Genomic DNA, 26,348 nt, shown 5'->3' with positions numbered 1-26,348 from the left:
TGTCTTACCTAAGTGGGCATGGAACAAATGAAGAACTGCTTCCCTTCTCGCCAATATGTACCCGGCAGTTAGGTCCCCTTCGTTCCTGTCGGCGCTCATCATTGCTGAACGTCGTTGATCCGCCAAGCTGCGGCGGGACATCCTCGCGGCCAGGCTAGCCACTAAACATCACAAAACAGAGATTTCCCCAGTGAGGATGTCACACTCGAAGGGATATTCACACACAGCCGCCGGACAGCAGATTGATGCGGAAACAACTTTAATTGTTGTTGAGCAGAGCCAGTGATCAAGAGCATTACATGCTCAAAACGCGTTTGGCAGTCACGCAAATGGGAAACTGAAGGCTGACTGATATTCTCGCTTCCGGCCGCTGTGTGTGAATACCCCTTCAAGTGTGACATCCTCACTGGGGCAACCAGTGTTTTGTATATATATTTATAGCCTTCACGACCGTATCATTAAACTTCCCTTCCACGGGAAAGGATGGAATGCGAACCCAAGTTCAGTGCTCAGTAGGTATTTGTATTTGAAGCCTTCAAATCACCATGACCCGTTTCGGCCTACAACGGCCTTGATCACATGACGCGCTCTTGGAGTCACATTACCAATTTTAAAGTGCTAAGTGCCTGCACACGTGATTATTACTTGCTTGTAGACAGAGAAGAAATACATACATTATACGTCTCTATGAGTGCAAATCAACAATAAATAGATGAATCAAAACATATGATAATACCATCAGAATAAATATTAAAAGAAACAATTCCATGTAAAATACATAAAAATGTTAAAATATACAATTTGATAATAAGACATCATATTATTAATGCAGGTTTTAAACGCCAATCTCACAATATCTGTATAATAGAGAATGGATCCCCACATTCCATTTCTCATGTGATGATTTATTTTCACAAGGAATTTGGTCTATTTAACATACCATTTGTTAAATCACTGTCCAGCTGATTTGTCTTTTTGCTCAATAATAATTATAGACATATTTCTGGCCCCTGTGAGCCAATATTGCACGTTACCCTATCTCAAAAAGTGCTTAGTGAATGTAAAGTGTAAAAAGTGTAACCCTTTGAACAAAAATGTTTATAAAGTGCAAAGTGTGCAATAATGTTAATAACAATAATTATTCAATTACAGCATAATGCTGGATGCAGTGTACTTCAGATATTTCCAGGGATAGGTTATAAATGAATTCATTCTTACAAAGTGGGATTTCTATGTGTCTGTACCTGGTTCTACCTATTTACAGACATGTAAAGAAATCCTCACTGGAATAGTGTCCATTGGGAGTCTTGTTGTCAAGTTCAAGAATATATTTGGTTTCAAGACGTCGGAGTTTTGCTTCACGGTTGCCACCTCTTCTTGGCACTGGAATGGAATCAATCAAGAAATATTTGAGGTGTTCTAAATTATTTTCATGCACCTCCCTAAAATGTCGTTCAACCGGGTAAGTTTTGTCTGATTTGGTTATTGCTCTCCTGTGTTGCAGTATTCTCTTGTTGGCCTGCAACTTGGTGCTGCCCACATACTGCAACCAGCAAAAGCATTCCAATACGTACACCACAAATTCCGTTAAGAATTTTGTAATTTTTTTGGGATCCTCCCATTATGGGATTTTATAAGTTGTTCTATTGGTCCCATACCTGCAGGCCCGACAGTTATTACACTTGACAAATCCCTTGCGGGCCGTTAACCAGTTAGTAATCGGTACCTCAGGGCTGCTGCTTAGCAACGCATCCCTCATGGATTTATATTTTCTAAACGTGATGCTGGGATTTTTTGGTAATCCTTTACTAATTACAGGATCACTCTGTATAACCGGCAAATTATTATTGATGATCTTACCTATATCCACTTAAAAACAATTGAAAAAATAATTTTAATTTATACTTTAATTTCAAAATGTCTAACTAATATACAAATGTAACATACATATAAATAGACACACACATATGTGTGTATATATATATATATATATATATATATATATATATATATATATACACATACGCCAATAATATAAATCTTTTTTAAACCATTCTTTTTAAATTAATGAAGTAAGCAACTTAAAATTGAGTAAACATATTTCACACAAAAAAATTAATGATTGTAAATATTATAATTTTAAATAAACAAAACCATGATATAAATTATTTACAATATAAAATAAATAATAAAATGTAATACATATACTATTTCCACTACAACTTATGCAAAATTACACAATTATAGCAAATATAAAAACATTTACTACTCCCACATCACGCAACGCAAAAATAATAAAACTGGGTACAATTTACAAATCTCCCTCCAGTAAATGCAACAGTAGGGATAGTGTTGGTTTGCAGATAGGCAAAATTTACTATTCCCACTGTTGGAGTGTGGAGGGGAAAAATGTACTAATCCCACTCCAATCAGTACAACTGTAGGGAAAGTATTAGACTGTGGAGGAGTAAAATTTACTATTCCCCCTCCAGTCAATACAATAGTAGGGAAAGAGTTGGATTGCGGAGGGTAACATTTACTAACCTCACTCCAGTCATTACAACAGTAGGGAAAGTGTTGGATAGCGGAGGTGTAAAATTTACTATTCCCACTCCAGTCAGTGCAACATAAAAAACACAAAATATCTTAGACAAAATAAAATAGTTTCCAAAACTAAAAACAAAATAAAGAGAAATATAAATATGTACAAAAAAACGACAAATATAATAAATTAAAATTTTTTTAAAATATTGCAATGTTAAATATATATATATATATATATATATATATATATATCACATATAACTCCAAATATAAATTAAATACAAAAATAATTTTCATAAAAATAAATATTTTTATTTGGAAATAATTTATTAACCAAAAAATGTATTACATACTTTTAATGTAGTTGCTTCCCACACTATAACCCCACTAAACTCACAACCTGCACCTAAACTTGACATTAAAAAACAAAATATTGGGGGGCGTGGCCTGCAGCCAAGCAAGATGGCCGCAGCCTAGTTGGGCTCCGGGGGAACGATCGACTCCCCCCCCTCATCCGTCACATATCCGGGCAACGATCCGATCCCTAAGGTCTGAAATCGTGCAGCGGACACACAGCGCTGCACCCCGGTCCAACTCCGGGGTCCCTCGGACGCCCACGACGGAATCGGCGAGACCTGAACCTCTGCGGCCTACCTCAGCGTGCGCGACCGGGGCCTCGAGTGACGGGGCGCCCTGGGATAGGCGTGCCCGAACAGATATACACTGCGGCGGTGGCGGAGGCTGGACGCCTGCGGCAAACACTGGCGACGGCGACACCTGAAGTGGCTGAGGCGGGAGTGAGGCGAGCGTTAGACGACCCCCGTCGGCCCGGGACGAAGGGCCTGCGAGAGGCGCAAGGATCCGCTGTCCATCCGGTGGGCCTGCCCGCGCTCAAGCGAGCTGCTGACGGCCCCTGGGCCTACGCTGCACAGGAGACTACGCTCCGGACCTGCATCGGGCCCCGCCGAGACGTGAGACCGGCCCCTGCCGATCTGTGCCGACCAGAGACGGGGATCGCTCCCTACGCTGCCTGGGGGCCCCTGGTGCATCGCTCCCCCGTTGCTCTGCGGGAGTGACATTTGGGAGGTATCGCTAACGCCATGAGCGGGAAAGGAACCAAGGGGCACCACCAAGGCAAGCTTGCTAAGTTCGCCTACACCAGGGACTCCGAGGTGTCGGACCGCGGCGGCCCCACCGGGAAGATGGCGACGACCACTGACTCGCCGAAGGTGACGCTGGAGGACATCATGATGGCCTTAACGCAGGTGCAATCCACAGTGGGGTCAATCTCTACGGACGTATCCCTGCTCCGCGCAGACTTCCAGAAGATGTCCGCCAGGGTTGCAGAGGTGGAGCAGGCAACGGAGACTTTGGCAAAGGACTCCAAAGGCCTCCTCCAGAGAGTGTCGCAATTGGAGTCGGAGAACAAACGCATGGCGGCCAGGCTGGACGACCAAGAAGGGCGCTCTCGCCGCAACAACGTGCGCATTATTGGGATTCCCGAGGGTGAGGGGCACCCGGCCATGGACCTCTATGTGGAAGAATTGATTAAGTCCAAGTTGCAACCCCGGGGCCTCTCGACATTCTTTTCAGTGGAGCGCGCACATAGGGTACCGGGAGGGCGCCCGAAGGTGGGGGCGCCTCCGAGGCCTGTCCTGGCCCGCCTGTTTAATTTTAGAGACCGGGATGCCATTCTACAGGCGGCGCGGGTGGCACCGCCGATTCGGCTTCAGAACTCCACAGTGTCCTTCTTTCCGGACTATACGGCTGCAGTGGCGGCGCAGCGGCGAAGCTTTGTGGAGGTCAAAAAGAAACTACGGGCTCGCGAACTTCCATATGCAATGCTCTTCCCGGCGCGTCTCCGGGTGGCGGCGGAGGGCAAAACTTTCTTCTTCGACACACCAGAGGAGGCTCATGACTGGTTGGAGGGGTGGCGCCGTGCTGGTGGCGCAGGGCGTTCGAGCCGAGGGACAAGGCGTCCCGGGAGTGAGATCGATCCTACTGGACATGAACAGCGCCTTGAGGAGGTTGAGGAGGAACCCACGGGTTGAAGCGGCGGCTCTCATCCTGACCGAACTGCAGTTCCAGACTACCCGCTGGGAACTGATGTTGTTGTAGTGTCCGCATACTGATTTGGTGGACATGAACGATGAGACCTGGGGACGGGGGATGTCCGGGTCCCCCTCGGACTCCACGCTCCCTAAAAAGCGCAAGTACTGTTCGGGGTTCAAGGGACTGAGCACTCTGCTAAGTTGGGGTGGCGGGCAGTTCTGAGTCCGTGTGGCAGGGAGGCAGGGAGGGGGGTGGGGGGACGGGGTATGTTTCTTGGTTTTGTTTCTTTGTTTTGGTTTGATAGGACACAGCTCTTTGACTTACATCATACACATGTTTTGCGCACAACCTGGGCCACACTATGCTCTACCCGCTCATGGCTTTATCTCCTCTCCCACCCGCCGTGAAGTCAGACTTGGCTACTCCAATAGCCCTTGACACTGACTTGACCCCGGTGCAGCCCCTCTCCTTACTGACCTGGAATGTACGGGGTTTAGGAGACAAAATCAAACGAGGTCTGGTCCTGCATAGTATTAAACGGTGCGCCCCGGCGCTGGTCTTGCTTCAGGAGACCCATCTCACCGGCACAGCTACTAAAGCGCTGGACAGATGGGGATATAAGATGGTGGTCCACTCTGAGTTTACTTCTGGGTCCCGAGGGGTTGGCATCTGGCTGCGCAAACAGTCCCAATTAATAGTGCTTGCTGTACACACGGACGGAGCCGGGCGGTTTGCCGCGGCTCACATACAATGGGAAGGGCATCTTTATAATGTAGTGTCGGTCTATATCCCTCCTGGGTTGCATGCCACGGCGTTCCCGGCACTTAGCGAATTTCTCCTTACCTTACCGGAGGGAGAGGTGCTGCTTGGGGGTGACTTTAATGCGGTGATGGACGATCACATTGACCGGTCTCCGCCTCGGGCACAGGGTAGCAGCGCAACGCGACTGGCAGGCTTCGTGGCGGCGCTAGGGTTCACAGATCTTTGGCGCTGGCACCACCCAGAGACACGCTCCTATACATTCCATTCCGGGGTGCACAACAGTCTAACCCGCATTGACCACTTTCTGGGCTCCCCCGGATGCCTCCATAACGTTGAAAGTATTGACATTAGACCCAGAGGCATCTCTGACCATTCCCCGATCCTCCTGCACTATCACAGTTCCCACCTGATGCGCCGCCGCGTTTACCCGATACGCCCCAACTATCTGCGTCTCCCGAAGATTAGTAAATCCATCACACAGGGGTCGAAACTCTACTTCCACGAGAACGCCGCTTCGGTTGACTCTCCCACTGTTCTTTGGGAAGCGTACAAAACGGTGCTGCGAGGCCAGGCGATGGCGGCCATCACAGGACATAAGCGCCTACAAACGTCTGAGTTGCAGACGCTGGAGCTTGAGCTCCGGGCTGCGGAGGCTCGTCAGGCCGAAACCCCCTCCCGTGAAACCTCCCATGACCTACGAGTGGCTCAAGTAAAACACAGGGAGCACCTGGCAGACCGCGTTAAACAGCGACTTGAGGCCTCACGGCATACGGTCTACGATGTCGGCGATAAAACCGGCAGGCTACTGGCGTGGTTGGACAGGCGAGACAGCGGAGCACGATGGATAGCGCAGTTAGCTACGGCCGAGGGGTCGACAACGTCAGACCCACGAGAAATAGTGCGCACCCTGGCGGGGCATTTTCGTGGGGTGTATTCCTCCAGCTCCTCCATGTCGGAGGAGGTGGCGCTGACGTACATTAGTGACCTGCAGATGCCTAAGCTCTCCCCTGAAGCCAGGGAGTCCTTGGAGGCCGATCTTACGGTCGAGGAGCTGCAGGTGGCTATTGCGGCATTACAACCTGGCAAGGCACTGGGTCCTAATGGCATCCCGATTGAGCTGTATCAAAGGCTGCCCGAGATGCTGACCCCACACTTGCTGAATATGTACAAACATGGCCTGGAGATGGGGGAGCTCCCCGCGGACCAACGGACGGCCACCATCGTGGTACTGCCAAAGCCGGGTAAGCCGGCGGACCAATGCGCCTCTTATCGCCCCATCTCTCTGCTTAATGCAGAGGCCAAGATCCTTGCAAAACTGTTGGCCCTCCGACTCACGCCACACTTGACTGACATAGTGCACCCGGACCAGTCGGGCTTTATGCCCGGGAGGAGCACCTCCCACAATCTGAGGCGCTTACATAGCGTGCTGGCCCGAGTGGACCAAATTCAAGAACCCGCTGTTATTCTCTCCCTTGATGCCCGTATGGCATTCGATATGGTGGAATGGCCCTTTCTCTTCGCAGTACTGTCTCATCTGGGGTTTGGGCCGAAATTCCGGGCCTGGATCCGACTCCTGTATACCAAACCGCTGGCCCATGTCGCGGCCAACGGGCACATGTCGGAGGATTTCCCCCTGGGGCGGGGAACGCGACAGGGCTGCCCGCTCTCCCCGCTGCTCTTCGCCCTAGTACTCGAGCCCCTCGCGACATGGATACGATGGGAACCTATGATGAGAGGCCTTCGATGGTCGGCGAACTGGGAAGACCGCGTCTCCCTATACGCGGATGACATCCTGCTTTACTTGTCATCTCCGAGGCGATCCATCCTTACATTACTTAATATTTGCGAGGTGTTTGGCCGGGCATCCGGCTATACGATCAATTGGTCGAAGTCGGTCCTCATGGTGCTGAGGGGCCCCCCCCCTCGACTGTCGGAGGGCTGCCAGATACAGGTGGCGAAGGGGTCGTTCAAATACCTGGGGATACACGTTGCCTTGGATCAGATGGAATTTTTCAGGTGTAACTTAAGCCCTCAACTGGACCGCCTCAAGCAAGATGTGCGGCACTGGGGAACGTTGCCCTTGACCCTGGTGGGGAGGGCGGCGCTCTTTAAAATGATGGCCCTGCCGAGGTTTCTCTATGTGTTGGAAAATACTCCTTATCCGGTGCCACCGGCTTATTTCCGAGCGGTTGCAGCGCAAGTCTCTAATTTACTCTGGGGCAACAAACCAGCACGCATTGCACAGGCGAAACTGGTCTGTGGGTGGTATGATGGGGGAATTGCTCTCCCAGATATCCAGTTGTATTATTGGGCGGCGCAGCTCAAGGTGATCAACCAATGGCTCCATGCGCCGCAGTCCGATCCAGCGTATAAGGCAGATAGGGATATACTGGGCGAAAGGGGTATGCTTGCCCCATTGTATGATGCCCGGCTGGCCCCGCAGCTGATTGGCCCTCTGCGTCAGACTGTGTCTCTCTGGCACGTGGCACAGGCCAGGCTGGGGTGGCGCGGAGTCCTGACGCAGCTTACGCCTCTCTGGGACACGAAGCGACTGGGACGGCTCAGGGACAGCAAGGGCTTTGCCGCTTGGGACGCTATCGGGATCTCGGTGATAGGCGACGTGTGGCACAAAGGGGAGGTTGTTCAATTCGCTCGTTTGCAACAACAGTATGAGCTGGCTCCCTCAGAATGGTTCCGATACCTGCAGATGAAACACGCCCTAACGACACAATTAACCCCAGGTGTGCAGGTTCCAGAGGCATCTCCACTGGAGGACAGGCTGCTGACCGAATACATGCCTAAGCGGGCCACATCATTCACATACCGCAAACTGGTCAACAATTTGCCGGACCCTATGGGGGTCTTGCGGGAGAAATGGGCTGACGAGGTCGGCGATTTCGATGACCCAGATTGGCGGGAGGCGCTGGCATCACCGCGCGAGGCGGGTATACCCTCACGGCTGCGTCTTGTGCAACTTCGTATTCTACATCGCTCATATTTCACCAGAAGCCTATTGCACAAACTGGGCAGAGCACCACATCCCTTCTGCCTGCGGGGCTGCGGGGAGGAGGGGACCTTCTATCACCTGCTCTGGGACTGTCCGGTTCTTCAACTCTTCTGGAGGCGAGTGCTGCGAACGATGTCGCAGGTGTGCGGGGTATCACTGCTGCCAGAACCCAGACGCTGTCTGTTGAATGTGTGGGAGCCCACAGATCTTAATCGCCAGGCGCAGGGCTGGGTGACAGTAGGGAACATGATGGCTAAACGGATCATAGCCCAAAAATGGGGAGCGGTGGAAACGCCGCTACTGTCAATGTGGAAGAAGGACATGGATGGGGCTATGTTTGCTGAACGTTTTGTATTTATCAGGCGGGGTTGTCCTCGAAAATGGGTCAGAGTGTGGGGAGCATGGAACAAATTTAGGGGCAACATATGTGATCCACCGCCTCTTTCTGATGAGGAGTCTTCTGACTCGGATGACTAGAGAAACTGAAGGGAAGAAGGGGAGGGTGGTTGATAATGATATCCTCAGAGAGCCCGATATAGGTCTAATTGGAGAAATGATGATTATGTATGGTGCTTTGTCTACTTTACTGTGTATACGGTCTGATTTCATGTCCTTTGTTACAACTTTTGTGAAAACAATAAAAATTTCTTTTAAAAAAAAAAAAAAAAAAAAAAATATTTCCACTATTATTATAAATATCATTAATTTAAATATTATTTATTAATTGATGATAATTTGCTTCCTACAATAGACCCCCACAAAACACGCAAAACACATAATTCGTAACATTTTGCTGGAAATTATTTACACATAATTATCAATTTGATGATTAATAGGAATTAAAATAATTATTAATTACTTTAAAATAATTTACTTCTCACCCCATACCCCTACAAAACCCACAACCTGCATCTGAAACGTTTAAAAAAAAAAAGTCAATTGCACAAATAACACAATTCTCAGTTAAACAATTAATTAAAAATGTACTATTCATTCTTTAAAATTAACTCCCCACCATTTACCCCTATACACCCCACAGCCCGCATCAAAAACATATTAATTACATATTTACCATAATTATCAATTAATTAATATTAATTGACAACTAATTAGTAATTCAAATAAATTACTCTCCACCCTATACCCTTATAAATCCCTCAACCCGCACCTACAATTTACATTAAAAAGATTAATAGGGGGGCGTGGCCGGGCAAGATGGCCGAACGGACGTAATCCGTCTCGGCTCCCAGTCCGCGCTCATGTCTCGGGGACTTACTAGCTGAATCACGAAGTCGCCACTGCTGCCACGAACACCGAGCGAGAGCTCTACTGCTTGTGTGTGTGGGGGAACCAAGATTCTGCAGCAGGCTTCCAGTAGCAGCTACAACGGAGCCCCGACAGTTCTGCCGTGACATCGCGCAAAATGGCGGCCGCCACTTCATGAACAGCTGAAGGGCCTGCCGGATGCGGGGGCAGTCACGGAGCTAAGGTGACCTGGACGCTCCGCTCAGCGCCTGAGCAACTTTGCTGTCCACCATTACCGCCCCTGCCGAAGCGGAGAACGATGAGGGGCTCTCCTCCGCATCGGCCAGCACGGTCGTCCCGCACTTCGAGGCCGCCGCAGCCAGGTGTGTCGGAGGCCCCGAATAAGTGAACTCTGGGAGGTGTCTCTAGACGGGGACGATTGCGCTTGCTGCATCTGGCCTGGGCGGCCCGGGAGTGGAGGACGACCGGCTCCCAAGCGTTAAGCCCCCAACGCCTGACTTTAAGATGGCGGCTATGACACGAGTGAGCAGCGCTGGTGGTCCCGCCTAAGACTCACAAACGTCTTCTGGTGCCACCTTCACTCCAAGCTGCCACGCTTCACTGGTAGGATCTGGGACCCTACTTGCCTGGGTAATCATATGCCCAAAACGCAAGAAGAACCCAATCGCCGGCCTGCCCCCCACGGGGTGAACCGGCAGATTCAAGTGGTATGACTACATATCTGGGCCCTGAGTTGTGCTGATCCTCCCCACTGCAACAGGAGCACATAGTGGGTACTTCCTATGCTCAAGAGTGACAGACAAGCCCCTGAATAACAATGCTGGACCCCTGAAGATGTGAAGACAAGGGGAACATCTGACAAGCCAGCCCTTACATGTGGGCCTGCCGCCTAGGTGGCAAGTGCATACGCCTTAAGAGATCAGTGACCTACTGATGGGAAGGAAACGGGCTCCTGTGGACACCCCTGGCATTCAGCGGCAGAACCCACACACCGCGGGAGGAGAGGGCTTTGAAAGCTTTTCGTAGGGTGGAAGCTGAGTCATCACTGGGTCTACCTCTGTGCCGCCAAAGAGGACGCTGAACAAAGCAACAACGAAAGTTTCCAACTTCTTCCCTCCAGTGATTAAGCAATTGCCTTCAAGACACAACGACAGCACCGACACCATAGCTCTTACGAAAGATGACTCATGGCTTTCCTGCGGAATTTCAAAATGGAACTTCGAAAAGATCTTAGCCAGGATATTAAGGCCTCCATCGACCAATTGAAGTCTGACCTCAATAAAAGACTGGCCACCCTCCAACAAGATGTGGACTCGGTGGGGGTCAGAGTGGTGGATCTGGAGATCCAAACTCAGGCAGTCGACCAACGGTCCTCTTACATACAGTACAAAATGCGCATCCTCCAGGATCAGTTTCTCCAAACCCAACTGAAAGCTGAGGATTTGGAAAACAGGGCTCGAAGAGACAACCTACGGATCCGTGACCTAGAGGAGGGGGCGGAAGGTCCAGATTTGGAAGCTTTCCTCGAAGGTCTTTTTGCTGAAATCCTAAGCCCACAAACTCTTAAAATCAAGCTGGAGCGACTTCACCGGGTCGGTGGACCACCAATCGGAGAACGGAGATGAACACGAGACGTACTGGTGAAATTCCACTCCTATAAAGTGAAAGAAGCAGTCCTGTTGGCAGCCAGAAAACACAACATGATTTCTTTCCAAGGTCATACCTGCAGCATCTACCAAGACTTGGCGCCCGACACCTTAGCGCGACGACAGCTGCTTCGGCCCATCACCTCCAAACTCCGCGACGATTAAGTCAGATACCACTGGACCTACCCATTCGGCCTAAGTTTTTAGTACAAAAACAAGCAACGCCACATTGCGGAACTGAGGGAAGGGCTCGAGTTATTGGGTCTCTCTACCACCGACGTTGAACCTTCCCAAAGTAAAGTACAAGGGTCACAGTGACCAGGCTCATCACCGTCGCAATGGTCCACGAGTTCAAGAGGGAACCACAAGTGAATTGGGAGACAAGAGACTACAGGATATGACTCCTCAAGGGCTGCGGAGCTATGCTCCCTCCTTGCTCAGACTTCCCTGCCCTGTCGAAAGCCATGATGTTTTCCAATCCTGACACCAGCCTCGGAGTGGAGTGACAAAAAGTACTGCTCAACTTCGAAAGGCCACCACTCAAGGCGACCGTAGCTACCTTTGATCACCCAACACGGGTGCGGATGGGGTTATCAATCACGCCATCCACCAGCGCGTCCAGATAGATGGTTTCATCTACGGTCGGAGACTTACCATCGACCCGACATGTGCCTTCTGGTCGGGGAATATACACCACAACAGGCACACCTGGGAGATTTACGCATGTCTACTTGGGAATTTGATGCCATTGTCTTACCTGGGAGGGATGTGAGCGGGGGGAGACATGTCTTGGAGACAATGGTGGTTACAATAGGATCGTGGAATGTTAAGGGGCTCAATTCACCACAAAAAATCTGGAAACATGTCACTGATCACCACTTTGACATAGTGGCGCTTCAGGAGACTCACCTCCGGAGAGATGAAGAAACACGATTCAAACAATACCCCCTTATTTACAAATCCTCAGCACTCACTAAACACGGGGGTTGTGCTTTTATTCCATGCCTCGGCGAAATTTCAACCATTGGCCACCCAATCAGACAAGGAGGGTAGGCTGGTAATGGTCAAGGGGTGCACTGAGGGGTCAACTGAGTATCTTTATCGCGGCCTACGCACCCAACACTGGACAAACGGGGTTTTTAACTACCCTACTGGACAAAATAGACCATTTTGCGGAGGGGCCAACGATTATCATGGGGGACTTTAACCTCACTTGGCAGGAAGATTTAGATAGCACGCACTCACACCGAGCAGAATCTAGCTCCTTCACCGCAGACATTAAACGGAGGATATCTGACTCTGGGCTCTGCGATGGCGAACTTTGTACCCTCTGTCTAGGGATTACACATTTTATTCCCTCGTGCACCGCACCTATTCTAGATTGGATTATATTTTTATCAGTCAAAACCTATTGGGCACTCTCAAGGAGGCTAAGATTTTTCCCCTCTCTCTTTTTGATCACATTCTGGTTTCAATTATGCTTACAATTGGGAGCGGTCTCGACGACCACGCCTGAATGGTATGTTCGAGGCATATGGGCTGCAGATCACACACTAGTGCATAGATCGCCATCTGGTGGTGGGCCTGGATGATTACACTTTGTTGTTGTCCTGGAAGAGTCTTTGTATGGTAGATAACTCCTCCTCTGGAGTATAGTGCGCATGGGCATTGACTCCATCTTCAGATTGTTTTTTTCCACCATCGGGCTCGGCTGTGTTTGTCGCTTCCGCTCGGTTTTGTTACCGATCTCTTTTCGACGAGCATTCCCTGACCACTACCGTCGGTATTGTTTTCGATCGAGACTTCCTTCTACATGCGTCTCGAACAACCTGCACTTTTCGATTCCGGTGCTCGTTGAGGGCCATTGGGCCTTCGAGAGCCGAGCTTGCCAGGCCTGTGCTTCGTTCCGGTCCAAAAAGACAATAAGGGACCGTCGAGCTCGGAGAGTCATGGCACAATCGTCTTCATCGGCACCAGACACCCTCGTCCAGGAGACTCGAGTCCAACTGGAGTCCGAAGAAGAGCAACAGCAGGAAGAAGTCCTCATTTCAGAAGCAGAGAATTCAGCTTCCGGAGCCGACAAGCAGGCAGAAGATGACGATCTCCTTCCAGCTGGTCAGCCGGTCGTAAGTACAGACGACGACCCTCTTCCTACCCCTACACTGGGTGAGGCTTCGGTTCCACCTCCACCTCCACCTTCGGGCCCAGGTGCACACCAATCACAAACTTCTGATGCCCCGCCTTCGGGCCCGGCAACGAAGACTTCAAAAAAGCCTCTACGCGACTCGAGCTCGAGTCAGCCTTTAGTCAACCCCGATAAACAAAAGGTTCTCAAACCGAAAGTGAAACCGATACAGACTTCGGCACCGAAGAAAACTTCGGCACCCAAAATTGTCGAACAAAAGTCCAGTCCGACACCGAAACAAACTTCGGCACCTAAGACAGTCGAACCAAAGCCAAGTCCGGCACCAAAACAAACTTCGGCACCTAAGTCGGTCGAACCGAAACCAAGCTCCGCACCGATGCCAACTTCGACATCTAAGCACACTTCGGCACCTAAAACTGTCGACCCGCAACAAGCTTCGGAACCAACAACTCCGGAGCCAGAAAAAAAATCTCCAATCCAAAGAAATAATTTGAGCCGAAAAAAGCTTCCAACCACAAGTCTTCGGAACCCAAACCTCAATCCGCTCCTAAGACTGTACCGGACATCGGTAAACCAAGCAAACAGCTTGATCCCAAACAGGACAAACCGGCCATGAAGAAGGATCCTTCCATAGAAGAGCTTTTCCGCCCAGACCCAAAACAAAAAACTCTTCATATCCATCCAAAGACTGGACATATAATCAGTACCTTATAAACGAAAACTGGAACCTCCTCCCACACCTTCAGTTCCACTCAAAAAACATGCTCAACCTTCTCCCATAAGGGTACCTTCACCAGAACTGCCAGATCCTTATATTTCCCCCACACACTCGCCACTCAGCCCACATAACCCTGATGACGATGATATTTCTGAGGGAATAGAAGTTGAGCAACCCTTAGAGGACCCAGACGATATTCCTGGCCCATCAGGTGATCCTTGAGAAGACTAAAATGCACCACATGCCCCGGATGTACCCCAAGATGACGTATACCCCTCTAGGCCATCTCCTCTAGATGACACCATAGGGTTTACTCAACTCATTCACAGAGCAACAGCCTTTCATGGGGTAGATCTCCATACTGCCCCAGTGGATGACGACTTCCTTATGGACACATTATTACCCTCTCATAAGACCACAACCATCTTACCAATGCTTAAAGGGGTTACAAAGCACGCACCAGATGTATTAAAAGATCCCGTCAGAGCCAGGGTAATTAACCCCAGGTTGGAGAAAAAATACAAAGCCGCTCCATCTGACCCAGCCTATATCAAGGGCTATCTACCATCTACCAAAACAACTTTTCCTACCAACACTGCATCCTCTTCTTACAAAACTCCCACCCAATACTCGCCCAATAGAGGTTTTTACAGAGGAGGATACAGAGGCAACAATACTAAAGGAGAGGTAACAACACCCGTACTGCCTCTGCCCCCAAGCAGTGACTTCCCTCCCTTCCCCCCAGACCCTTCCACTCCTGTCGGGGGGAGATTATAACAGTTCCTACCTGTCTGGAACTCCATCACAACAGACAGGTGGGTGAGACAAATAATTCATTTATTGAAAGCGTCCCATGTCACAAGAGCATCTCACACTCCTAAAACAGGAGGTTGTTGCTCTACTGCACAAACAGGCAATAGAACCAGTTCCACTACACCAGCAAAACACAGGGGTTTACTTGCTGTATTTCCTTATTCCCAAAAAAGACGGCTCTCTCAGACCTATACTGGACCTCAGACCCCTGAACCTTTACATACAGTCAGACCACTTCCATATGGTCACTTTACAGCAGGTCCTTCCTCTGCTAAAACAAGGCGACTTCCTTGCTACCCTAGATCTCAAGGACGCCTACTTTCACATTCCCATTCACCAAGCTCACAGGAAGTACCTTCGGTTTGTAGTGGACGGTCAGCATTACCAATTCAAAGTCCTCCCCTTCGGGGTCACTACAGCACCCCGAGTCTTCACAAAATGTCTTGCGGTAGTAGCAGCACACTTGAGAAGGGAAAACATCCATGTCTTTCCATATTTGGACGACTGGTTAATAAAAGCCAAGTCATACCAGCAATGCTTCCAGCACACACACAAGACCATTCACCTCTTACAGAAACTCGGATTCACTATAAACAAAATAAAGTTGCACCTCCAACCATCCCGGTCTCAACAGTATCTAGGTGCCACAATAGACACCTCCAAAGGACTTGCATCCCCCAACCCAATAAGAATACAGGCCATGCAAGCTCTTATATAAAAATTTCAACTGCAACACTCACTAACAGCTCGAGTGTTCATGCAACTAATTGGAATGATGGTCTGTTGCATTTTCGTAGTACCGCATGCAAGACTCCAGATGCGTCCCCTACAAGAGTGCTTAGCAAGCCAGTGGAACCAGGCTCAAGGTCAACTAACAGATCTGGTGGTGGTGGACGGCTGGACACATCGCTCTCTGCAGTGGTGGAACACCAAAAACCTTTCCAAAGGACGGCCGTTCCTCGAGCCAGTTCCACAGGTGGTGCTGACCACAGACACATCCCTCATCGGCTGGGGAGCTCATCTGTCAGAGCACACAGTTCAAGGCAGGTGGACACCGCAACAAAAGCTACTCCACATAAACCATCTGGAGTTGCTAGCCATTTTTCTAGCACTAAAATCCTTTCAAAATTACCTATCAGGCAAGACTGTCTTAGTCCGCACAGACAATATGACAGCCATGTATTACATCCAAAAACAGGGAGGAACACACTCCTTACAGCTCTCCCGGCTGGCGCAGAGCATATGGAGGTGGGCCATTCCTCAAAAAATCTATCTACTAGCAGAGCATCTACCAGGAGTTCAAAATCAGATTGCAGATCTGTTGAGTCAGCATAGCCAACAGATTCAAGAGTGGGAACTTCATCCGCAAGTTCCTCAACCTTTCTTTCAAGTATGGGGACAGCCACAAATAGATCTGTTCGCCACACACCTAAACTCCAAATGACCAAACTTCGCCGCCAGGTATCCACAACCATTGTCCAAAGGCAATGCGATATGGATGAGTTGGTCAGGCAAATTTGCATACGCTTTTCCGCCTCTCCCACTCATTCCGTTAGTGGTGCGCAAGCTGCAGCAACACTCCCTCACTCTGATCCTTATTGCACCAACATGGGCAAGGCTACCGTGGTACACCGCACTACTGGAACTTTCAGTGTTACCACTTCAAAAACTGCAACTCTCACCACACCTGTTAACTCAGAACCATGGAGAGATCATGCATCCGGACCCCATCCAGCTCACCTACCAATTTGGCACCTTAGGTCTTAGAATTTGGATATCTCAACCTCCCACCTGATTGCATGAACGTTATCAAAGAAACTAGACGTCCTACCACTAGAGCTTGCTACGCAGCTAAATGGAAAATAATCCCACTAGATGTTTCCATCCAGAACATCATATGCTACTTGCTGCATCTCCACAAATGCACTTTAGCATACTCCTCAATCAGGTTACATCTTGCTGCCATAGCAGCCTACCTCCAAAACAGACAGCATCTATCATTATTCAAAGTTCCTGCCATTAAAGCCTTCATGGAAGGCCTTAAAAGAATAATTTGTCCCAGGGTACCACCCTCCCCTGTATGGAACCGCAACATTGTTCTCACTAGGCTCATGGGCCCTCCATTTGAGCCTTTGCACAAGTGGGAATTACAATTCCTTTCATGGAAGCTTGCCTTTCTGGTAGCTATTACATCACTCAGAAGGGTGAGTGAGATCCAGGCACTAACAATTCAAGAACCATTCTAGCAACTCCATCACAACAAGGTGGTTCTAAGGACAAATCCCAAATTCCTTCCAAAAGTAATTTCACCATTCCATCTCAATCAGTCTGTTGAGTTGCCAGTATTCTTCTCTCAACCTCAAACAGTAGCTGAGAGAGCTCTCCATACGTTGGATGTTAAACGAGCTCTCCTCTGTTATATTGATAGGACAAAGCCATTTTGTAAAACAAAACAGCTTTTTGTCTCCTTTTCTCCCCCACACAAAGGTAACCCCATTTCAAAAACTGGGATTGCAAGATGGATTGTTAAATGCATTCAGATTTGCTAACAAAAAGCAAAACACGCTCTATCCATTCCCCCTGGGGGTCATTCCACCCGTAAACTAGGGGCATCTATGGCATTTTTAGGGAACATTCCCATAGATGATATCTGCAAAGCAGCTACATGGTCTACACCGCACACATTCACAAAGCACTACTGTGTAGATGTGCAAGTAAAACAACAAGCTAGTGTGGGCCAAGCTGTACTCAAAACACTATTTAAAACCACTGCAACAGATACTGGTACTCGCCGCTAAGGGAGAGAACTGCTATGCAATCTATGCACTAGTGTGTGATCTGCAGCCCATATGCCTCGAACGGAAAATGCTACTTACCAGTATGCATCTGTTCTTGGCATGTAGGGCTGCAGAGTCTTACACGCCCACCCGCCTCCCCGGCTACCTCTATCTGTTCCAGTAATATCTTAATTAGATACATTATTCATGGGCATCTCTTTCTGTTCTCACACAACTCCATCATTTCCCGTAATGGCGAAAAACAATCTGAAGATGGAGTCGATGCCCATGCGCACTATGGTCCAGAGGAGGAGTCATCTGCCATACAAGACTCTTCCTAGACAACAACAAAGTGTAATCATCTGGGCCCACCACCAGATGGCGATCTATGCACTAGTGTGTGACTCTGCAGCCCTACATGCCAAGAACAGATGCATACTGTTAAGTAGCATTTTCCTTCCCGATCTCCCTCACGCGAGATAGGGTGCTACACACCGAACTCCGAGAAGCGATCACAGACTTTTTAAAGCTAAATAAAGCTGAGAACACTTCTGTGGGCAATACTTGGGACGCTTTTAAAGCAGTCATCAGGGGAAAATGTATAGAGCTCAACTCCACATTAAATAGACAACGTACTAAAGAAAAGGAAAACCTAGAGACAGCAATTGGAACTCGCAGAGAAGGCACACAAATCAAATCCCTCCAGGCCTTCTCTTCGCACCCTTACAGCATTGCGGGGTAAACTAAAGGCTATCTATAATAATAGGGCGGAACTCACGCTTTTGAAACTCCGCCACATCTCATATACCCAGGGGAACAAAATAGGCAAACATCTGGCTAGACAATTGAAAGAGAAGCGCGAGAGGGAATACATTGGAGGCATACGGGATGGGAACAACAAGCTCATACTTACAGACAAGGTCATGGCAGACATCTTCGGATCCTTTTATAGATCCCTTTACACTGGGGAATCCAGAGATGAGGAGATGCAGGAGAGCTATCTCCGGGCCTTGCAATTCCCCCAGGTGTCGCAATGCACAAATGATAGACTCACAGCTCCTATAACGGCAGCAGAAGTGATTGTGGCCATCACTGCTCTTAAAATACACAAAGCACCCGGCCCTGAAGGCCTGACGGCCCACTTTTATAAAACGTTTGCACCCGACCTCATTCCACACTTCACAGACCTTTTTAAACACAAAGCGGAGGCCGGAGAGGTGACCCCCTCAATGGCAGAGGCTGTGGTGTCGGTTATCCCTAAACCCGGGAAAAATGTGCAACTATGTGCTTCCTACCGCCCAATTGTGCTTTTGAATTTAGATGCATAGCTGTATTCCGCTATTTTAGCGGTTCGGCTGAACGACCTGATGCCAGATCTCATCCACCCTGATCAATCCGGCTTCATCAAAGGGCGCCAGACACACGACAATATCAGGCGCACAATACACCTCATTGAAAAAGCAACCTAGCATGAGATCCCAGCGGTGTTGGTAGGCCTGGACGCCGAGAAGGCCTTTGATCGGGTAGATTGGGCCTTTATTTTTCGCACGCAAACACATTTTGGCTTCGCAGATAAATTAATTCAAATGATTAAAGCTAACTACGCACATCCCCGCTCAAGGGTGCAGGTCACTTAAGTGCTTTAGGACCCCTTCTCTCTAACGAGAGGCACTAGGCAAGGGTGTCCTTTACCACCCTTGCTATTTGCGCTTAGTATTGAGCCATTAGCAATGTATGTTAAGAGACACCCAGTCAATTACGGGGATACCCTTTGGGGGTGACACTCATAAAATCTCTCTTTTTGCAGACAATGTGCTCCTGTCCCTCGCAGAACCCTCAATATCACGTCCCGCACTACAATCTGAGCTGGTCAAGTATGAGGCAGTAGTGGGCTTCAAGATTAACCTCGATAAATCCCTTATACTCAACCTTACGGTCCCAGAGGCTGAAGCCAGCGAGCTGCGGTCACACTTCCCGCTCCAATGGACTGATCGCTCTCTTCAATATTTGGGGATTCAATTGACAACGCGGGTGGAAGGGTATAAGGCTAATTACCGGAATGCTCTTCTCCAACTGCAAAAAGCCTATGTTCATCTCCTGGCTTGGTCGAATTCACGCGATCACAATGACGGTCCTCCCGAAGCTGCTTTACCTCTTTCAGGCGCTACCCATTGACCTGGACACGACATTCCTCTCTAAAATGAAATCCTTGTTCACCCGGTTCATATGGCAAGGAGGAAGGGCACGTTTTTCGTTCACACTACTACGACACCCCAGAGCGGAGGGAGGAGTTGGACTGCCTGATTTAGGCCCATACTACAAAGCTGCTCAGATACGTATAGTGACAGAGTGGTTTAAAAGAGAGTCAGAGAAACACTGGCTGCATATGGATAGATCTATTGCGGGGAGGACAATATGGGACTTAATATGGGAACCCAAGAAAGAGAAGCCAGCAAATGCATATATTAGCACCCCCACCCGCACCACCTTGAAAGTGTGGAACTCGGTTACAGGGAATGATCAGTGGACTACATTCCCCTCCCTATAAACGCCCATCCATTTTAATCCGGCCTTTCCCCTGGCCATACGAGAAGGTCCCTTTGACGCCTGGAGAGAGGGAGGTTGCCTAATGTTAGATCATTTATTTCACAATTACGATTTCCTCCAATTCGATAGTTGTAGAAGAGACTTCCATCTAAACCAAGACAAACACTTTCACTACCTCCAACTTCATCATTGGGCACTCTCTCCTTCCGATCATGAGGCTGCTACAAGGGTGAAAACGGGGTTTGAAAAATTTGTGAGGACTGTGGCTTCCATGAAAGGGGTGATTTCCTCCTTTTAAAACTATCTGCTCTCCTCCACACACTCAGCGCTTCCTCGATATATGTCAATGTGGGGGGTGATACAAAGAGAAATACTAGAAGCAAAGAGGAAAGCTCTATGGTCCGACATCACAAAACTTAATCACTCGCTAGAACTAGCACATTTGAAAACACTAATGGACTGGTACCTATATCCCGCCAAACTCAAACGCATCTTCCTGAACACGTCAGACAGGTGCTGGAGAGGATGTGGTTTGCTCTGGGATTTTCAGCACATCTGGTGGGATTGTCCCACCATAAGACCATTTTGGGAGGAAATCCTAGCCCAAATCAAGACCATACTGGGCTACCCCATACCAACTACTCTGGAAAGGGTCTTCTTGGGCATCCGTGATCCTTCCCTTAAGCATTAAACCAAATCAGATAAAGCTATCATGTGGACGTTCATAGGACCTGTGAAGGTGCAGATCGCAGCTGCCTGGAAGAGGAAAGTCAGCCCCCACTCTTTCACTTTGGCACTTGCGCCTTTGGAAATTACTGTGTCTTGAGAGAATAGCAGATATCTATTGTGATGATTATAAAAGCTTTGAACATAAGTGGGGTCCACTGGTTGCTTTTCTCACACAGGGCTTGCCACTGGCAGTATGTCCACTTTCACTCAGGGACATGCATCTCTTCCAATTGTAAATACCTACATATGACCAGACGGTGAAAAGTTCTGTATAGAGCTGCCGCCACTTACCTTGTTGCTGGGGAGGGGGGTAGTTTTTTCTTGGTGTTTTTCTCTTTTTTGGGGGGCGGGGTCCTTTTTTTTTTTCTTTCTTTGAGTTCTTAGTGGGGGACCTTCCCGGTTGGAAGGGCAGGGCAACAAACATGTCGCAAAAAAAAGACGGGTTATCTTTTCGCATCCCCACAATGGGGTTATTCTAGGCCTGAACAATACTGGACATTATAGAGTTCTCATACAGGAAGGCTGGGATATGTTTGCCCAAGCGAGTTTAACCTCACTACTTTTCATGTTATAATACTTTGTACTGCTGATATTGCAACTCTCTTTGCTGTAATGTACGAAGTGAATGCCCAACATAAATGCTAATAAACAGAAGTTTGATAAAAAAAATTAATAGCACAATTAACATAATTAAATATCAATTACATAATGTTAAATAAAAAATAATCAATGTATTATAATTAAATTACTTCCCACCCTACACCCATATAAACTCACAACCCTCTACTGCACTAAAAATCACAAAAAATAATTTAATTAAATGTAATAACTACTAAATATTTAACATATATTAAAACATAAATAATAATTATACAAAATATTTACATCATATGTGTTTAACATATATTCTAAAATACATAGCAATAATTAAAAAACGATATTTTAAACAACAGTATTTTTGCAAACGATCTTGATGACTTTTATATTTTAAAATCGATATTACTTAACTAAAATCGATATTCTTGACAATGATAGTCCTGCTGACGATATTTCCATATCACTATATTTTGGCGATATTTAAAAAAACAATATTTTGTCTGAATACCAATCCTTTGCTCTACCCAGGAAGTAGCCGAAAAGCAATTTGCCATCCATTCAGGAGACTGGAACACTCCCTTCACTTACCTAGTCTTCAAGGAGGGAAAACTGAATGTATTCAAAGGTAGGCAGTCAAAGGTTATCTCAAAAGATTATGTAACCCCTAATCGTGCAGGACTGGGTCTTCACAGATTCTAGCTCTACAGTAGACTTCAGGAGGTCAAAAGGTTAGGCCAAATCATTCTTATGAACCACATTTATCTTGGCCTTGAGCTCCTCCCCTACATCCTTATCTTGGGAACACCTATGGGAAAAGTAGTCATATAAACCTGCAGTTCCTGCTGAGTCAGAACATTGTTCACTGATACATTTGGTCAAGATTCGAGATTTAGAGCCATACAGGGCCTTTGAGAGTCTATTCAGCATGGTTCTGGATTGTATTTTTAGTGACCCTGGAATGGGAGTCAGAAGAACTGTAAACTTGATCCAGGTGCTTCCTACCAATTCATGCTGCACCCCGCCAAGGCCGTTAGTAGTGCGAAAGTGTGTCCTGCAATTTGCAACTTGGTGTATTGTCTGACTGCCAATGACTTGGTGGGGAGAGGTTGGTTCTACACCAGAACACGTCTCCCAAGCCTGCTGATGTTAATGTTACTATACTGCCACCATTATGAGTTGTGTATCATTGTTACAGGTAGAGTGCATTATTCGCTCCCTTCTCAACCCAAGTCTTAAGCCGAGTATGGTCTGTAGACCCATGTCTGATGCTACAGTTGTGGATAAAAATAAAGAAATTATGTAGTACATCAGAAGTCCGTGTTGATTCAAGCCTATGCATGAGTATGGACACTTGACAAAATCCCGGTTAAGCCTCATGCTGCTGCACAGCATGCATCTTCTCTACTGGAGCAGGGAAGCGGGGAAGGTGGGACATGAGGAGGAGGAACACACACCCAGCACTTTGTGATCTAGCCATGTGTCATCATGGGAGCCCATGAAATCTTACTTCTAAGGTCGGGTAAGGTGACTTTGCTCTTCTGCCTGCTCATACATTTTCCAAAGATTTCCGACCGACTTTAACAAACTATCAGACAGACTCCCTCCCGTCTCCTTTTTGAGAAACCTCTAAAACGTACCTGATTAGAGAGCACCCGCTGAAAGGTACTGTGAGTGAATTCTAGGCTGTTCAGTGTCCTCTCACTTATTCACCTCAGGGGTGTGGAATTTAGTCAAATATCTACTTGTCCATGGGACAGGTAGCTTCATAAATCTACATGTCCTGTACAAAATCCACTTGTCCCTTTGGTGCCTTGATGTGCACCGTCAAATAATGGCAGCACTCATTATAACCTCCTGGGTTAATCCAGAAATGTTCAGTTACACTATGTATTTCTAAGATACCCAAGCCTCTCGGAGCTATTTTCCCTGCTCCTCCTGTGGGCTTGAATGGTCAGTTCCAGAGTAGTAGTCTCAATGGCCAAAGCCCTAAGGAGGCAGGGAAACCATACTTTTAAGAAAGAAAGAACCTACAAGGTTCAAACTAAGTTAGCTCATAAAAAAACTGACATTTATTAAGAAAAAAAATCACAATTAAAAGATTGCGTATGGTGATCAACAGTTATAGATAGTCTGTACAATTGGAACACACTGGAAAATGGAATCTTTGTTATCCTATGGGAGATGTCAATTAGTCCGGGAAATGAGTGCCCTCTGTGGTTTACCCAGGATCGACTCAGGCACCCTTGATGGCTGACCCATGAGTGAACATGGTCAGATAGAGGTTGATTGTAGGGCCATTCCAAGTTTCTCCTTATGGATTTAGAAACTTTTCTGGAGTTTGAAAATCTTAACCAGTGTAACGTTTAAAGAATATGTGAGGATGGAAGCAAGGAGTAAGTGGTCCCTCTGTTGCACTGAACTTCCAGGCTAAATCTCTTAGTGAGAGAAAAATACTAAGTTGGCATTATATTGTGACTAAGGTCAAACTGCATGTTCTAATGTACTTCTATTAAGTCAATGTTTATTTAAACCAGACTATAATCTGTTATTTGTTCTCCGCAGTGTGTTATTTATCCTGCTTGTCTAAAATGGGGCCTTAATACAGGAACATGTGACAAAATAAATGCATTCAACAATAATTCCTGCTTTTATTCTTTATTAGAAACCCTTGTGTTTCCATGGGCTCCTCACTTCCTACGACAGAATATTCCACAAAGGTAACCGACCTGGCAAAGGTGAGGACCCTAAATGCTATAGCAAAGAATATCCTGTAGACCGCTGCTTCTGAGAGTTGCAGTACCGAAGTGCAAGCAGTCCAGACACATGGATGGCTCAAAGAAGCTTACGCTCACTGTGGGATGAAGTCGGGTTGCAGACATTTCAACCTGGCAAAGCTCAGATGAAAGAATGATTGACAAGGAGGAAGATAAAGTTCAGTTGGTGGCACAGGCAGATTCCTTATTCAATTGACTGACAGCGAGGTAGAGGTAACTTGGTTGGAATGAATGTGAATCCTGATCCACCTGAAGGCAAGTGAAGCTCAGCAGAGCAGCGCTTCAGCGTAAGACTGGGTTGACATGCGGGGCTTATGTTCAGTTGGCAAAATGCATCGATAGGACTCTGGTTCCTGAAAAAACCTACTGCTTGAATGTGAGGGTTTGCTTTCCTCATCCCCATCGATATATATATATATCCTGGGGAGAGACTGGGTGTGGTAGATGCCTGACTGTTATCAATATGATCAGCTAACACTTTGAAATACTCTGCAGTTGTCCTGTCATGCTCCAGCTAGCAGTCAAATAGGCTAGACTTTGAACTTTCAAAAGGAAACCAATCTTTATTGCAAGCAATCTTTCATACTGTTGATGTGAAATTAAGATCTCCATCGAAGCAGTTCATCAGCAATGCACTGCACTTGCAACTGTGTAAGGGTTGAAATTGTCATCCTACATTGTGAAAACTAATATTGTTCCACCAGCTTAGGAACCTTGCAAATCAAATTGTCAATAAATGTTCATTTTTACTGGTCCATGTTTCCTCTCGTTTTTCTCACTTAGTTTCTGGGGTTGATAGCGCTGCTACCACTGATTGTTAAATATGAAATATTAAATTATAGCTGTTTCGAAGACACGTATCAACTGGACATTTTCTTTAATGATTGCAACCTTATTGTTAGGTTTTTCCTGCACAGCGCTTGAGCTGTGCTTGCTGAAGATCTTGTAAATAAAAACATGTTTCAAATGGGTTTAGAGCACACCTATTACTTATGTTTACTTACCGTTGATTGGCTCCTACGTCACTCTCCTTTCCTTGCTTCTTATTGGTCAGAGCTTCTGCTTCCTCCCCACCTCTGCTTCCTCCTGGGGCTTCGCCTATATCCCTGCCAAGGAGCATGGACCAAGTACAGCTTCGTGTCAGCTGCCAGTGTCTTTACACTGGCCACAGACTTCTACAGGTACTCTTTCTTTCGCTTTTCGACATTCACTCTTACTGAGTACGTATTTCTGTAGTCCCTCTCCTTCACCTCCACCCTCCTCCCACTCTTGGTTGTGTTTCCCCCACCCCCTCATCTTCCTGCGCTGTCCATTGACTTCCCGGCCTCCTCTTGTGTCCATTATTTAATCAGCTCCCTACCCTGCTCCTGCGTCCCTAGTTTAATCACCCCACCTGTCCTCATCACCTATTTAATTCCCCCTGCACTCGTCCGGTGTCCTTTGTATAATCCTCCCACCTCAGTCTTCTCACCACTCTCCCTCTTCCAGCTGTCCATTTCTCACTGCCACCCCCTACTCCTGCTGTCGGTTTCTCACCACCCCCTGCCGCTTGTTTTTCACCACCTCTGCACCCCCTCCCGCTGTCCGTTTCTTACCACCCCTGCATTCCCCATCCCGTCGTCTGTTTATCACCACCCCATCCTCCGCCCTCTTGTTGCTTAATAGCTCCTCAATACCACATTGTTTTCAGACATATTGCACAGCAATACGGGTTGCTGTGCCACATGTCTTGAAGAGGTATAAAGTGCTGTGACGCAACCAATGATGGCCACATCATAGCTCTTTTTTTTAAATTTTTATTTTTTTAACTTAAAGCCATGTTGCACTGCAGCTTATGTTGCTGTGTAACATGTAAAAATGACAAACCCAATAGATCTCGCATAGTCGAAACCTATTGCCTTTGCCAGTGTTGTATAAATTGCTGTGTCACAGTAAGTAGCATTTGCACGTCTAACACAACTAAATTGTGC

The 26,348-nt window shown here is 47.5% G+C and overlaps 1 protein-coding gene across 9 annotated transcripts in view; it reads left to right on the top strand.

Annotated features, from left to right (window-relative positions):
• The window catches only part of CUTC (cutC copper transporter), a 227,070-nt gene extending 201,939 nt beyond the window's left edge, over window positions 1-25,131 (top strand). For all 9 annotated transcript variants that reach the window (XM_085606309.1, XM_085606310.1, XM_085606302.1 and 6 more), the window contains one exon: window positions 24,267-25,131. In XM_085606309.1, coding sequence (XP_085462435.1) covers window positions 24,267-24,378 — 112 coding nt within the window. In that variant the 3' untranslated portion in view covers window positions 24,379-25,131. The remainder of the gene's footprint in view (window positions 1-24,266) is intronic.
• The last annotated feature ends 1,217 nt before the right edge of the window (window positions 25,132-26,348 follow it).

Source organism: Triturus cristatus, chromosome 1_2, assembly GCF_964204655.1.
Source record: "Triturus cristatus chromosome 1_2, aTriCri1.1, whole genome shotgun sequence".
In the NCBI taxonomy this organism is placed as follows: domain Eukaryota; kingdom Metazoa; phylum Chordata; class Amphibia; order Caudata; family Salamandridae; genus Triturus; species Triturus cristatus.
The sequence above is the reverse complement of the archived record's forward strand: the minus strand, read 5'-3'. Positions and strand labels throughout refer to the sequence as shown.